General features: G+C 29.6%; 1 protein-coding gene across 2 annotated transcripts in view; it reads right to left on the reverse strand.

Moving 5' to 3' along the window:
- sif (guanine nucleotide exchange factor still life) overlaps positions 1 to 18,323 on the reverse strand; it is a 1,284,896-nt gene that overhangs the window by 475,672 nt on the left and 790,901 nt on the right. For both annotated transcript variants that reach the window (XM_075376797.1, XM_075376796.1), the window contains exon 3: positions 8,081 to 8,226. In XM_075376797.1, the coding sequence (XP_075232912.1) occupies positions 8,081 to 8,226 (146 nt within the window). The remainder of the gene's footprint in view (positions 1 to 8,080; positions 8,227 to 18,323) is intronic.

Below are 18,323 nucleotides of genomic sequence, written 5' to 3' on the forward strand. Positions count from 1 at the left end.
AAATATTATTCAATTATTTTCTATTGTCTTAGGAGAAAATGACAAAAAATAAACAAACTTAAGATTACTATTTAAATTACGAGAAAAGCACGAAACAGTACCTTAATAATAGAACTGTTTCAAAAATAAACTTCAGGTTTAAAAATTGAGTAAAACATGAGAGACAGAGATGTATTTAACTCATAGCCGGTGAGATACAATATAGAAACTGTGTGTGACGTTAATAAATAGATCGTATCAGGGGGGAAAGAGGCATGACATCGGAAACTTCTCTTCTATCGTATCTCACCTTCCTCCAAATATATAATAGACAGTAGCTGCCATATTGAAACGGAAAATATATGAAAACAAGACTCGGTTAATTCTAGTTAACTAATTAAAGCTGAATAAATTTTATTTTACAGTATCTAGAATATTCGATTTTTTCATAACAATATGTTACAAAAAAAAACTATTTAAACCTAAATACCTGTGTAAATTTTAAGTTTAATTTTTTAGTTTCTAACTGCAGGAAGAATTACAAAAAGGACAAGACGCAGTTCACTTTACAATCGTGGTAAAGAAAGATTTTGCTATATACAGGAAATTATAAACAGAAAAAAGTAAAAACATTGAAAAGATAAAGTAAAATAAGAGTAGTAATATATTGCCCTAGATGACGCAATTTAAGAGTAGTGCTCGAGGATCAGAGTGTGGAGGGGGCCAACAATATAATCAAGATGATGCTCAGCAACAGCAACAAATGGGGATGTATCTTGACTACGATCACATCAGTAATAGGAGGGAAGGCCAATGAAGGGAGGCGACGACAGGCTGAACAGAAGCGGATCTATAGAGACATGGAGTTCGATGACGGGTGATCAAGGGAGGGCAGCTTCTGGGGGTTGTCGGCGGGGGCTCCTCGGAGACTTCGCTCGTCGATCACCCCCAGGGGACGCCTTATGGACATACGGATTCGAATAGTAGAGTGCCTGGGTGATCATGCAGGGACTGTACATACCATATGGATTAGACCAGGCCCCTGCATGATAGGAGGGGAGGTTTTTTAGCGGGTAAGAGCCCCGCACTGCCGTTAGTGCGGGCCTGACGGCGGCTGGCAGAGCTTTTTCCTCCCCTACGGAAAGAGAAAAAAAAAAAGAAAAAAGTAGTGATTTATACAACTCGTAGCCACTGTGAAACGGACTGGAAACTGTATGTGGTGTCAATGAATAGGTAGTGTTAAGTGTAGAGAGAAGACCAAGAATATTATAAATTTTCATGATAATTGATTTTTTTTTTTTTTTCATTTATTAAGCTTGAATAATAAATATGAATAAATATTATTACGTTGTCTTGAATTTAATAACATATTTTACAACCGGTATTTATGTAAGAAAAACGTTAAATTTCTAAATGCCTACTTCGTACATACTAAACTGTACATATTATCTTTTAAGCATAGATTTACAATACCAAAATTGAAATGCTAAACACCGCAGTAATAACAACAATAACAAATCGAACGACTAATTTGCAATAATTATACCTATTACAATGATTACGGAAATTGAAATACTTCATATATTAGCTAAGAAATCTACTTCATTGAAATTTTAAACTAAAAAAAAAAACCGGAAAAGTAATATCAATAGATAGAAAATATTGAAACAATAATGATGAAAAGAAGGATAAAATTTTATGGGCATTTATATAGAATGAACAATTACAGACTAACAAATAAGATTAAGAATTAACAATTAAGATAAGAATTTCATTAATGAAAATAAGACAAAAACAAATTGATAAAAATAGATCGTTAGTGACCTTCGCAGGAAAAAAGATAATCAAAAAATTTATATATGGAAAAGGGATACATTCAGGAAATTGGCTGATGAATATAAGTTTTAAGAAAAAATATAATCTAAAAGAAATTTCAAGTGGAGCGAAGAAAGAAGAAAACGCAGAGATAATGAGGAAATTTTGGGAAAAGAAAAAAGCCAAATTACGTAAACGTTGTCAAAAAAAGGTTTAACGAACAAAAAATATATAAATATATTACTATTAGCAACGAAAAAAAATTAAGACATGCGTAGTAAAATGTTACAATAATAAAGGGTTTTCTTTTAAAGCATTCGTTCTCCAAGTGAGCGATAACGCCCCCTTGTGAGCGCTTGAGGCCTTCAAGGGGGGGGGGGGCGATAGAAGGCCCACAGAAAATTGGGAACGTTCAGGCGGTCTAGGAAGGCAATTGCTGATTAAAAAAAAGGTAAAAATTATGTTTTCCTGATATTTAAAACTAAATTTGTAAGTTTCAACTCAGAAATAAGATATATTGCGTTTAAAAATAATAATTTCAATTGCTACTTTTAAGAGCGCATCTTAAAAACAGCTTGCAATTATTAACAGTTGGTAAGTTTAAAAATTTTGGGGACGCTAGAAAATGTTTGATTCTCAAGTGGGTGGTGGCGAAAAAGTTTGAGAATCAATGTTTTAAAGAATTTATGAAGCGAATATCACCAAAAACTTAAATAATATGTGCTACCGTTAGAAACGTAGTGATAAATAGGCTAATATTAATATAGAATGTTACTAATCGTCTAGTTATTCACATATCACTTCTCTTTTTGCGTAAACGGACATTTACAACACTATCTTACAACACTGAAACTTCCCTTGAATTTTAATTATTTTACTGACTGTATCCATAGATCATCTTTACTAAACACCCTTAAAGAACATGGCTCCACACAAAATTAATAAATCTGATTAAAGCAATACTTCAAAACCCAAACTCCAAAATAAAAATTAGAAGACCTCTTCAAACCATTAAAAAAAAAACCAGGGCTAAGACAGGAAGACGGGCATTCCACACTTCTACTCAATTGCGGGTTGGAAAAAATCACGAGGGAATGAAAAAACAGAACAAAGAATTTAAAATTTGGAAAATAAATAAAATTGAATTGTCGCAAATGATCTTGCGTTGCTGTCAGAAAGTTGAAAGAAAACCAAAAAACAAATAAAAACCCTCCAAAACATAGTGTAAGGAAAGTCGAATTGCAAATCGCCTATGAAAATACTGAAATAATGCCAATCACCAAGCATAAAACGAATCTCATTACCCGTAACAACCAACAAGTAATAAAAACTAAAAATATTTTTAAATACCTCAGAAAAATAATATCGAGATACATAAATAAAAAACCAACAACTCAAAATAGAAACAATATACTTCAACTTGCACAGAAGCTAATATGGCTCTCATACAAAAAGAAGTCAATAAAGAAAACAAATTGACACTATAACACATTAAAAGACCAGAAGTAACCTATGCATGTGAAACATTATTCAACGTTAGAAGCAAAAACAGAACAGAAAATGGAAAGAAGAATTCTAAGATCAATTTGCAAAATATATATAAACCAACAAACCATACAAGAAAAAAAAGTGCAAAAAAAATTTGCAAAAAAGTTTCTTCTCATTGTTCCTAACATTCTTTCTCATAATCCAAAGATAAAATATAGGGTTCCGATATCTTTGTAGCTTGTTGAAAATATTCATTTACTCATAGTTTAATGATGCAAATAGAAAATATTGACTTCTCCCTAATGAAATCGTATATTAAGAGAACGAACTTTTACTGAACATAATGAGGAAAAGAAGAGTAATAGCCTTCTACAGTCATTTAGCAAGGCTCACAGAAATAAGGCAAACCAAGAAACTATCGATAAAAATAACCTATCGAAGTTAAAAACAACTGGCTAAAAGAAACAGAAGAAGACCTCTAGAAATTAAAATTACAAAGGAACAGATTTTGAACAAGGAAGAAGAAATTATTCTTAAAAACAAGAAAACAAAGTTAAAAATCAAAACTATGAAACAAAGAAATTACAATATCACAGACGAACAGAGATTTCAAGGGTCTAAAAGAATGAGAGAGTAGTGGACAAAGAAAAAAAATTCCCAGAAATGATCTTCCCAACATTAACTAGAATTACTCCAAAGAGGGCGGCCTAAAACGTAAAAAAAAAAACAAGAATAATTCAAAGAATTTTCCTTTATAGAAAAGAAAGAAAAAAACTAATTCCTCTGGCTTTCTATAAATGAGGAATATGTATATCCTACTTGGTCAATACTTGATAATTCAAATTTAATCACGTTAAATTCAACTGAATAATTTTATTAATATTATTTAATAAATAATTATAAATGTAAATCTCATTTTGAAGAATTACACTTAAATTAATTAAGTATCAAGATTAATTTTACAAGGTAGATAATTCATATAATTTTATTTTAATTTTAAACTTCGTGAAATGTATGTAAATTTTAAAGTTATATTACTTTTCCATAGTTGTAGAAAATATAGTAATTAAAGCAGCCTTACCTTTCATTTTTTTGGAACGTTTAATTGGCTGAATGGCACAATTAAAAAATCGTTAAAAAAAGTAAAGTTATATCATAGACATCTTTGAAATTTTATGATGTTATGTCCCATCTGTATATATGACAAGTAAGATATAGACGTTGTCAAGTCTTCATAAATAAAAGAAAAGAAAGTATCGAGATAACCTAGGCTAGTTATACTGAATCAGACAGTAAACGGAATGTAGTCATCAAAAGTAAACTGAATCTCTAATTTCTGAATAATAGAATTGAAGAATATAGGAAAAAATGATCTGAAGTATTCAACGTATGGATAAGGAAAAAATTCCACGTTTGATTGATGAATTCATCCTAAGATGAACAAGAAATTTGAGTTTTTATAAAAGGATAGCGTAATAGACTTATATTAGTAAGGAAGAAAAAAATTATATTAATAAGTAAGGAAAAAAATATTTATAATTTGAATAAATGTGTAACTAGTAAGTTTATATTTACCAGGTCTGTTCAGAAAATAATCGAACATTTTTAATTACGCCCCAACGGAGATATTTAGTGAAAAGCGGTTGGCAACATTGTGTTGTATAACCTCCTCTATAATCACATGTTCTTGGATTGTTGATATCTCGTTTAGTTTTCGTGTTATTGATATTTGAGTGCAAGGTGTTTAATTATAAGTAGCGATTTTCGGAAGCAACGATACAACGTAAACTTTTGCTTGAAAACTTGGAAAAATCTTTCACAGAAACGTTTTAACTTTTTAAAGAACGTTAAGCTTCTTAATCTCTGTTGATACTCCGGGTCGTACGCAATGTTACGAATGGTTTGCACGATTTAAAAGTGGTTGTCACTCAATTGAAGATGACTCTCGATCAGGAAAGCCTTCAACTTCAATTGATAAAACACGCGTTCAGAAAGTCAACGATCTGGTGCGTACAAATCGCCTATTGACTTTCAGAGAAGTTGCAGAAGAGGTTAGAATCTCGATTGGATCATGCCATGACATTTTGACTGAAAAATTGAATATGCATCTAGTTGCAGCAAAATTTATTCCTCGTTTGAAAACCGATCAGCAGAAACAACATCGACTGGACGTTTGTCCGACTTCCTGAACAGGCTGATGACGGTGAAACAATCATGCAAAGGATCATAACTGGGAACAAAAGCTGGGTTTATAGCTACGACATCGAGATAAAAGTTCAATCATCAAAAAATCTCACATAACAAAAAACGCATAATAAAAACATAACACGTTGCACTCAAATAACAAAAAAACGAAAACTAAACGAGCTATCAACAATCGAAGAACATGTTGTTACAGAGGAGGTTATGCGGAATATTATGCTGCCAACCGCACGTCACTAAATATCTCCGTTGGTGCAATTAAAAATATTCGATTATTTTCTGAACAGATCTCGTATACAAAATTTAAAAAAAAATAATAATATAAAAATTGTTTTTTAATTAATTAATAAAAGTGATAGTGCTACAATCGACAAAACACGTTTTTAACAATTTGTTCTTAAATGTTTTTACAATATACAAATTCGTTTTAAACCAAAGATTTAAAAAAAGAGATATATCAAAACGTAGGTGTAAATTTAGCAGTAAAGCATAATCGTTTTTATAATTGTAATGATACCTTAAAAGTATTTTAATACATGCGTATAATTACTTTTAAACTTGGAAACATAAAAGAATATTTAGTCTAAGCTAAATAATAAAAATTAATTTAAAAAATGTGATTGTTTATGGAACAATATACCTAGGGGCATTTACAATTATACATGAAGTTTGATTTTAATTAATAAATATTTTATAAGGACATCAAAAGAATGTAACAGATTTGACGTAGCTTCGTTTATGGAAAAACAAATACTGAATCGTTGATTGCCATAGAAACGAATACGTCATTTCAACTCGCTCACGTTTTCAAGGAGAAGGCGTATGTACTTCATCTGTGAATACTTGACGCTTTAAAAATATATATGTGATAAATAAAGGAAATCTACTATTTTTTTTTATTTTTAATATTTAATTTCTACTATAAGTTATCAAGCGGAACATAACGCATTATAAATAAAATATTTTTAACTACATATAATCATTTTCATTGATAGTTAATTTATTTTTTTAAATGATATTACAATGATGGGTTTTACTTGTCGTGATAAGGTGTGAAGAGCATTATACGACCGCGTCATCTAGTCCGTTAATAAAAGAGAAAATAGAGCACTCTTCCAACTTTACAAAATCTTTGAATAATATTTGAGATTCTACCAATAAAACGTAGGGTAAAACAGGACATTTATAAATCTTTCACAAAAACCCACCGGGTTGGTCTAGTGGTGAACCCGTCTACCCAAATCAGCTGATTTGGAAGTCGAGAGTTCCAGCGTTCAAGTCGTAGTGAAGGCAATTACTTTTATACGGATTTGAATACTAGATCGTGGATACCGGTGTTCTTTGGTGATTGGGTTTCAATTAACCACACATCTCAGGAATGGTCGAACTGAGACTATACAAGACTACACTTCTTCATTTACACTCATACATATCATACTCATTCATTCTCTAGTAATACCTGAACGGTAATTCCCGGAGGCTAAACAGAAAGATCTAAAAGACAACCTACGGTTAAGTCCATCAAGGCTAGGAACGGAAGAGGTGGTGTGGCGACTGGGATCGTCACAAGACGGTTGTCTTCACCTAAAGGAGTCAAAATGAGTTCACAAAATAACTTTGAAATAAATTTAATATTTTAAAAAGCAGTTCGATATCGGTCCATTAACCGTTATTCAACGACGATGTTTCTATGTTATTATTGATAAAGTAAGTTTCCCAATTTTCTGTGTATTTTATTATTTGCAATTATTAACTTTCGTTTCTAGTGAACTATGGTTACTAGTTTCCCGGAAATTCTGGACTATAAGCAATTTTTTTCCCATCTGTATGTATGGTGAAACTAAATGTTCCATTATCTAGTTAAAATCTTTCTTTTAATCTGCTCTTAAATAAACTAAAGTGAATTTATTGTCTTCTGAAACCAAATTATAAATGCCCACTTTTTCAAAGGTTTTATCCTTGGCGTTACCGAGAGAATTATACATTTTTTACCATTTACATAAAAAAAAAAAATCCAATTTTTATCGATGATTTCACCGATACTTTTTCTTAATTACTCTGAAGTTAAACTGCTTTGTTGCATTTGTAAAAAATTTCGCGATACTTTTCAGTGTGAATGGTTCCTCGAATAAAATCATTGGAATCAGCAATATTTTTAATAAAATTCATTTTTCTCGCGTTAAGCTTCATGAAATCAAGAGATATCCTGTTCGATTTATATACCATCTCATTAAAAGTTACCATTTTCATAAGATGAGAACGAATCGTTGGTATATCTAACAGTATGCGTAATTTTTCTTTAAATATTTATTTTTTATTTTATTATCCATGCAATATTTTTTTTTTTCAAAAAATGTGACCACAATGAACATTTATCTAAAAATTGCATTTAATTTTTCGTATATTATTTTCTTAGTGTCTATTAATGATGATGACTGTTTACAAATTTAAAAGACCACCTAGTTCGATTTTAAAATACTTTTATAGCGTTTTTTTCTTTTAAATTTAAATTAATCAATTTAACAATAATTAAATCTTTTATTTAGATAAAAAAATATTATTTAATAAACATAATATAGTAAAATGATTTACTCACCCTGCTTTGCGAACGGCACCGGTGCAATTGAAGGAAGCCGCAGCAGTACCTGTTTGTTTTGCCCTATAGGGCGAATTGTGTACGCTTTCCCCATCCTCTTCATCGCTGACCGCCGTCGTCAACGACATCCGGTCGTCGTCGGACATCTGCAACATAAATTAATCACCAATATTATTCATGACATCATATACTACATACAAGTAATAAATAGTCAATCTATGCCAAAGTAACGATAATGTTTACTAATAAACTATATCATAATTTATGTCAAAATTATATCATCACAACCCAATTAAACATGATAAATTATTTTTATATGAAAAGTCAGTTGTTATATAATTATAAGATTCACGACAAATACACAAAAATGTTTTCTTAATTATTAACAACAAAAAATGGAAATGAAATTAACAATTGTTTATATAATATATATAAGAGAGAATAATAGTTAATAAAAAAACTTCACCTTCCTATGAAGACAATTTATTAATTTTTTACCCGAACGTTTTCTGAGAATAAATTGTCTTCCTCAGGGATATATAAACTATTTTAAATTAAAATAAAAGGAAGCTCATTCTATTCATTTAAATGATATGTTTATATTATTTTAATAATTAAAATACGCGACATACTCCTGAGGAAGGCAGTTAGTTGACCGAAAACACGTTTGTGAAAAGGAATAGAAATATAAAACACAACATAAAAATGGATAATTAAAACATTTTTTTTTTTTTTTTTTAGTTAATAAAATCAATATTATTTAGTTTATTAAAAAAAAAAAACAATTAAAAATCAATAAAATAAAACGAAATATTTAGTATAATCTTTTTCTAAAACAGTCCGTAATGCAACTCTTTTTTTTAAATTAAATTAACATAGACATAAAAAGCGAATGCAAGAACATTTTATTTAGATAAAAAGATTACATTTTTATAAGCTTTTTAAATTTTTTTTATTTGAAAATTTCAAATGGATAATTTTTTAAATTCACATATAATTTATAATCTGATATGACTAATTATTTAATACTAGTACACCCGGCAATGCTTCACTGTTGCTAGATTTTAGTATACACGTATATAGATTAAATTAACACAATTGAAAGTCTGATAAAACATTAAAAAACTGAACATTACGGAATTCACAAAATTTAACCTTTCACTTTTCCCTTTCTCTTTTTTCCCTATTTCCTTTTTTCCCGTTTTTACTTTTCCGATTTTTTCCTTTCTCACATTTTCCTGCGCATAAATCGGTCCAGTAGTTTTTTAGTTTATAGCGGATACACATACGAACATTGCCTTTTGTATATATATATATATATATATATATATATATATATATATATATATATATATATATAGAAAAAGAAAGTCTGTTTGTATATTTGTTTCATAAATATCTCGATACCGGCGCCACCTAGCGAGTCCATTTTTCGCAGAAATGTTTTTTTTTTTCACGTAACTAATATATATTCTGAATATGAGCCAAATCGGACCATAAATACAATTTTTCAAAATATCTCGACTCCTGCGCTACTGAGCGAATCCAAACTAATTCAGAAATCTTCGCGGGTTTGCGCCGAACAACTCACCAAAGTTTCATCGCAATCGGATAAATGGTATAGATATGGAAACGGGACAGACAAACAAACAAACAAACAAACAAATATTAATTTTATATATATATATATATGTATAATAAGTTAAAATGAATTTTTAATCTCACTACATATCTAAAGAAGTTAATAACAAAAAAGGTCTCATTTTTTTCTTTCAATTGACCACTAATTTATTGATAATATTTGGATCAAAATAACCCACTATTTCATAATCAGTCAATTTCCACTTTCAATGTATAATAATTGTGTAAATTCTATATTTTTTCATGAGAAAAATACAGTAGATTGAGCAACTGATAATAATATTATAGAAAGTAAGGTATTTAAATATTAAATTCTCTTAAATTTTTGGTATTTATAATTTGTTTTTTTTTTTTGTAGAAATTACATTTTTGATTTTTTAAAGTTCTCATCCATATTAAAATTCTCAATCGTTGTTCATTCAAAATACCCAGAACTTTAATCATAAAAGAGTTATACAATGGGGAAACTCTAATCGAGGTCTTGTCACACCCAATCCTTTAAAAAAGAAAAATAATCAGTTGAATTACCAATAGATTATTACGTTGCAAGCGATAATAAAAAGAAAAACAAAGAAATACTATACTATAATAAGAACCTTTTTTAGCCTCTAGCACCATCGTTATATATTACTTCAGAGGATAAGACTGAAATGAAAATTTTGTTATGGCGTGTGAAAATGCCATGCCTGACCAGGATTCGAACACTGGATCCACCGGATGAAAGACAGAGACGCTACCACGGAGGCCGGCTGTAATAAGAACCTAATAAAGCTCATCCATTTATTTAGATGAAGGAGTACTATTCCTGTTAGAGCTACTATACGATAATCTGACAGGAGCAGTACAGTCGCTTCTAATGTATGTATACGATTAGTTTATTCCAAAAGATAAAATATGTCATTACGCATGTATCATACATATATATGTAACATAATCATGATGAAAATTTTAATTTAATTTAATTGTTATTAAAAAAAAAAAAAAAATAATAATTATACATAACTATTGTAGATGTTGCATTATGTGTAAAAGAACGACATTAAAGTATATATATGAAGATAACATTTCCAAATTCAAAAATATTCTAAATAATATGCAATGTAATTGACAACCAATATTTCTAAAAAACAAAGGTAAATATTGTACAGCAAACAAAGTAATGGGAAGACGCGTTAACCACTAGACCAACCCGGTAAGTTAACCTCTGTAATACTATGGCATGGTCACGACACATACATCATTCGTTCAATTCTGTATCGTCTGATGGAAGATTTATAAAATATTTTAGATCATAAATTCAAAATTGTTCACAAAAAATATTTTAAGTGTTAAGTTTTTTTTATAATTAATTCATTATTGATTATTTTAGATATTACTTAATTAATACCAGCCTTTTTCTTTGCTGGTTCCGGTATGAATAAATTATAGAAAAGAAAGTATACAATGGTTACCAAAGAAAAGAAATCGCAAGGGTTAAAATGAATAAGTACATGATGCTTGATTAAAAATACAGCATGGGAGTTCGATATAAGAAAACTACTATAGCTTCTTGTAACATAAAAAAAACAAATAGGAAAGTATTTTTCAAGCGTTTCGAAACACATCTTCATAAATTAAGTAAATTCAAAATGCGGGAGGATTTTGTATTACGTAAGCAATTTTTTTTGTGGATAAGAACAGCAAAGGATTCAATTTCAGCAAAGCCATCTCAATTTTATGACCATTAATTAATTGAAAGGAACTTGCATACAATTAAAAAAAAAAACAAGTTGGAAACTTTTTATTAAAAGTAAAGGCTGGCTCGAAAGTACCAAAAATAACTGTAAAGGTTGACCGAAGCAGGGAAAAATCTTTCTGCTGACGCTCATGCAAAATAGCCGAAAATTAATTTGTTCTTTTGGTACATCCATTAATTCTGAGTGTTTTGCCAAGGGTGGTGGCACAACTTAATTCTGGTATGAATCTTTACCATATGAAGATAAAATCTATCCAGTGTTTCTTAAATTTGAAGATATGATCGATATGACAAATATAAAAACGTATTTTATATAATTATTTAAACACAATTATTTTTAATTGAATAATTTAAGAGAATTACACTGTATGGTGCATTAAGTTATTATAATTATATATATTTTCTTTTTGTGTTGATGAGTACTTAACAAATCAACAGAATAGATATAGTTTCTTTTTTTTTTGAAGGGATTTATTTACAGAAAAGAGATTTTTCTTTATGCAAATACAATATATATAAAGTTATAACGAACTACACCTATAAATTTAAAGAAATAACAAAAATTTAAAACTGAAACTACTCCTGAAAAAAAAAGATTTCTCTCAGACTACAATTTTTCAAGTGAAAAGCCTGAAATATTATTCAAATGGGAAAACTGGAATCTAGGAATGAATCGAAATGATGGTAACACGAGATGTGAGTAAAAATACGGCGGAGAAAGGAAAGGGTAGACGAACAGCACGTAAAATGCTAAAACCTTTACATTCATCGTTCACATAAATCAAGATACCGAGCTAAGCAATAAATGAACGGGAACTAAAGACCCTTTTTTTTTAGTGCAATCTTTTTTCTAAGTTATACCATTATGTCACAATAAAAATGTATTTTCTAACATAATACGTGATCAATAATACTTTTCATTCTGGTTACGATTTTTAATTTCATAAAAATAAATATTATTGTAAACCTAACAACAATTCATTCCGTAACAGTACATTTTGCAACGAGCCTATAATAATGATAAGCCATTGATGTATGAGTATGAAGTTACGACACAAGCTTTGGCGAGTGTTGCAAAGTTCGCAAGAGTGCATTAATGGCCATTAAAGAGGCCATAATTTTTCTACGGGTGAGAAAATACTGGAATTAATAATTTAATCAATGATAGAATACACTGTTTACGGAATTTGTTAAATTTTTTTGCAAAAATACATTAAACAACACATTTTTATGTTAATAGGTTATTAGTTATAAATTCTTCATTTTCTTTAATATACATCGGTGTTAAAGATATTTTTTCCTTATAATCCAACATAATTAACAAAAGGCTAAACAATGTAATATATAAACTTAGTTACCTGTTGGTGTAAATTCAAATTAACCTCTGCTTACAATCTATTAAATCGGATCAAAATAAAAGTAAAAACAGCTAATACATTAAAAGATACCGGCTTCTAATTAGTCAGTGATTGAAAAGAAGTTTTTGATTGGATGAACAACTGTATCATATTTGTTTTTCTTACAACCAGTTTTCTGAACAATCAAACTATAAGCAAACTGTGCAGTAATAATGACATGAAAGGGATGCATCAAGGATACTTCCCAAAAAATACACAGTATTGTACAACAAACAAATTGTACAACTAATAAACATGTAACAATAAAATTAAATGGTTAAAAAAACAGAACAAGCAATTCAGTATAAAAAAAAATTCCTTTCGGCACGTGGGAAGGCGGAGGTAGATTTCACCGGTGCTAAGTCAGGAATAAAAAAGATTCCCAACTTAAAGATAAAAATAAACTTCAAAATCTACTCAATAAGACATTGGTTCCATCTGAAAAGAAGTTTCACATGTTTAGCATACGACAAGCCCCATCTTCCTACAATTCCCGCAACATTTTGGTTATCCCTTGCCGTAATGGTTGGTCATATCAAAACATTTTCATACAAAAGTTTTAGGTAATGTTTAGAGGACTAACGACAACTTTAAACCGATTCGATACTTGCCTATTAAGGGAGATATGATATTTTTTGTCTTCAAAACCCCATTTTTTCCGCCTGGGTCAATGGTTGGCGATATCAAAAAACTTTACTTACAAAGGTTTTAGGCCCTTATCCAAAGAATAGTAGGAACTTTAAACGAATTCGATATTTTACTTAATAAGAAAGCTATAGCGATATTTCGTCTTTTTCAAAAAAAGCCCCCCATTTCCACCCCCATGGTAAAATTTTGGCCGTTAACGAACTCGATCGAGGTTTTTGGACGTGTTATTTCTAAGGAACGATTTGGAAGTAATTGGCGTAAAATTACGGTAGTTATCGTGTTCACAAGAAAGTGAAATTTATATTTATATAAACTTTTGAATTGACGGTGATTTTGGGGTCTGAGGGATGTGATGTGCGAAGATATGTCCAAATTTTCCGAAAGTCGAAAGTCGTGGTTTCCATTACAGTAGGTAGCTTTCTTATGAAATCTTCCTAAAAGTCATACATGTGAAAAAAAAAACATATAACAAATTAACACTGGTCAAATACAAAAAATTTAATTAACAAAAAGATGATATTCAAAGCACCACAGCCTCTAGAACCAATATATGCAGCCTCTTTAGATAATTCGTTATTATCCAAAAGGTTAACAGCCAGGTGGTTTTCGTGGGCGTTAAGTTTAAGTACATATTTTGAACATAGCCGGTGGATTTCTTCACGAACAGATAGCACCCCTAGGTAATCGAGGATCTCCTTGTTCCTCGCAAACCATGGCGATTTCGAAAGGTTCCTCAGCAGTTTGTTCTGGAACCTTTGAATGATGTCGATATTGCTGCTCCTTGCCGTACCCCAAAGTTGTATCTCTTAGAATAATAATTAAAGAATAATAATAATAATTAAGAATAATAATTCTTAATATTGGCTTGTATCATAATGAAAATCTGTTTTATAATGACCCTCATTATGATACAGGTACCAGCCACGTAATTCAAACGTTATAATTCAACTTTAGAAATAGTACTATTACATCATCTTTAAGCAGAATGAATTATAAATTCAAAAATAAAAAAATAATAAAACAGTCTGTGAAAGTAGGGTTTACTAGAGTGTTGTTTACAGTGCACTCCATAGTTCCACGTATAATCGGTAAATGTTATTCCTATAAAATTTACTACGTATAACAAAGGAATTACCAGAATACGAAATATCAAAAGATATGTCCTTCATAATGAATTTAAAATATTTTATACATATAATTTTTTTTTATGATAAAACTTGAACAAATACAAAATTTAAAAAATAATGTATAGGTTTCTCCACGCTTAATTTACAAATTTTTAATATAAAACTTTTATTAAAATGATATGATTTTTTTATAATGTAATATATTTGTATGTTATGGTCACTCATCTAATAAGCAATGAGTGATTGTCCCCAAAACAATTTTTTTTTTTTTTAACCTCTGAGACCACCGTTAGACTTCAGAGGATGATATGAATAATTTTTGTAGCGTGTGAAAATGTCGTGCTGACCGGAATTCGAACCAGGGACCTCCGGATGAAAGGCCGAGACGCTACCACTCTTGCTAAGGAGACCGGCATACAAAACAAACCTAATATAACTCAACAAAGATGAACAAGAAGCAAAAATAATGAGAAAAGAGTGCAGAGGATGTTGTTCAATAATGAAATAGTTGAGTAAAATGAAAAAAAAAAAATGGTTAGAGAAAGGAAAAATCTAAAACAAAACCTCTGTTTTTTATGAAAGAATGGTTGTTCTATTTAAAATTTAAGAAAATATCTCCTAATAATAATCATTTAGAAAATTACATACGTTTTAGTTTTTGTTTCTTAATCCGTACAAGTTAAAATTTAAAGCAAAATCATAAAGAATAATAATCCTTAATACGGAAATATAAAGATAGAAAGCAGTTGTAGCTATACAAATTTAAAACAAATTATTATTTCAGTACAAATTTATTAAAAAGTATTTGATTTTTACATAAGATTATATATCCATCAAAACTATTATTTAATACCAGCTAGTAGCACACTAAAAATTACTTTTAATATATCGTAATATAACAACAAACACTTATATAAAAGAAATGAAAATTTAAATTCTTTTTATTTCTTAATATACTTCGTGATATGAATACAAAATAACTAACAAGAAAATCATAAAAACAACATATAACCGTAAGTTATTCGTACAATACAGAAATCACGTTCTTGTAATCTCATTTGTGTATTGTTGAAATTCATTCAGATTTTATTGCTTTACATTTTAACCAGATATTTTTATTGTCCTTGGATTCTCCTATTTGAATGAATTCTTTCTTTCCAAAAAAAATCCCACGAATAATCATATAAATATTAAGAATAAGAAACGTAAATGAAGCTAAAAAGTTTTTTTTTTTGCTACAATAGAGCGAGCATCAACAGCTATGGTCATCAGCCGGTTGGACATTGGTAAAGTATGAAAAAAAAGGCCAGACCGGGATTCGAACCCGATCATGTATTAATTTTGTTCCTAAAATATATATATATATATATTAAGTTAAATAAAATAAAACCGTCTTCAAAATATTTTTATTAAAAAATTCGATATATTTGCAATTATAAAAACTAAATGCCTCAACGTATTTTTCGCTTGTTCCCGATAACCGTGAAAACTACTGAATCAATTGTTATGAGATTTTAACTGTAGCTTTCTAATTATCCCCGTAATGTTTACCGAAGTTCAAATCTCATCAATCTCATCATTATGTGTAAATCATAAATAACTAAAAAATATATAGATCAATAACAACTAACATCTTTTACTAAATACCGTTAGTTATATCGATATTGTTTTTATCGATTGTCATCGTCTATGTAAATATCGACTTCATCAACAATGTGTTTTTTTTTTATGATAAATTCACCATAGCTTGTGGATGGAAATATGAAATGGAAATTTTGTAGCCTCTGAAAAATATGCTAGACCGGGATTCGAACACGGGATCTCCGATTGAAATGTCGAGACGCTACCATTCCGTCACCCGAGATCGGCGGATTAATATCATTGTTTAATCTGGAGGCCACCCGAGATAATTCATCCTCACACAAGCAAAGTAGACATTTTGACATTGATTCCACTTTCAATTTGGTATTAATATTTTAACACTAGATCGGCGTGGTACATATAGAACTACTAGAGCTCCTAAAATTTATGATCTCAAACAGCGTAAAACTACATCAGGGCGTTCTAAAAGCCTTGGAGAGCAACGTATATGCACGGCTCAAAAACCGAGTTCCAACTTCGAGAAAGGTTCGTACAGACCACTTTTGTTACTTTTAGATAACTACAATAAGTATCTGCCAGTACAATAAAATTTGACGCGTTAAATTTCAAAACGCATCAGCATGTTATAAAAGAATGAAACTAACAAAAGTACTCAACGTAGAAATGTTAAAAAAAATTATTTTATTTACACAATTTTACATTATTAGTTGTCATACATACATATATATATATATATATATATACACATGCGCGCGCGCGCACACACACACACATTAAGATAGGACGGAAAGAATTACGAAACAACTGATTACCTTTTCTTACATTCTCGGCTCTGTAGAATCATAAAGGATTACCTGAAGAACCAATTTTTTTTACTTCCTTGTACGAAGTAAAGGAAGTATTGTGATCGCGAAAAAATTTTTTTCAGATTTTAATCGAAATAACCATTTTGACCATCCCTGAATCCATTTCACTAGTTTCGGCGTGATGTCTGTACGTATGTAACTCACATAACTCAAAAACGATTAGCCGTAGGATGTTGAAATTTTGGACTGCTGTAACATCCAGTTGTGTACCTCACCTTTTGATTACAATCCACTGTGTCCAAAAAAGCCTAAAATCGAAAAAATGTCGATTTTGGATTATTTCTTAACTGTAGTAATAAGCCATCATTGGGAGCTTTTCAACGATATATCATAAGTGGTACTTATTTTCATTAGTTCCAGAGTTATAGCCAAGTAAAATTTTAATTAATGAAATATTTGGATCTTACAAGGAAAAGGACAGCGGTTCAAATTAGACTTCATCTCCGTTTTTTAACTTTTTTTTAATGTATTGATTTATTAATAATTATTATTAACCTCTGTTTTACGATAAATAATAATTCAATAATAACAATAGAAAATAATTAATGAAATAAAATTTTGTGTACTTTTCATTTAAAAAAAAAAAAATGTGTATATGTAATTTAAAAGGCGTAAAAGAAGTCATGTGGTGTCCACATCAGATTTTTTTTTAAATTGACATTCAGGAAGTTTTTTTTATTTTGATCCCAATCTTAATATTATAGGCACGTCTCCGCCGCATCCTATTACATTTACAATGATTATATGTAAAAAATATACGCAACATACTGAGATAAATAAAAGTTTAAAGTTTTAACCCCCGTTGTTTTATACAGCACGTACTTGTCTAACACTCATCATAAAATATATTTTACTGTCAAGAGATTATGATAACAATGGTATATCGGAACATAAAGAAAAACGTATCACTTTTTCATTACTTATATTTATGTATTCTTACTCGAGTACAGAGATATCAGATACACGCATAATACAGACAAAATTAGCTATACAACATTTGAGTTACAGTTAAAGTTTTGTATAAGTTAGCTCACATAAAATGAAAGTGAATAACATCAATCAATATCTACATACTTTGTATTGCAGAGTAATGATTTATTAATAAATAATCTACATTTTCTAACTAATTAATAACAATTTTCTGTTGTGAAACAGATAATTTACGTAGGTTACGATTTAACATATCATATTACATCAACAATAAAAAATCTGATGTAGACATCACAT

Source organism: Lycorma delicatula, chromosome 10, assembly GCF_047948215.1.
Source record: "Lycorma delicatula isolate Av1 chromosome 10, ASM4794821v1, whole genome shotgun sequence".
In the NCBI taxonomy this organism is placed as follows: domain Eukaryota; kingdom Metazoa; phylum Arthropoda; class Insecta; order Hemiptera; family Fulgoridae; genus Lycorma; species Lycorma delicatula.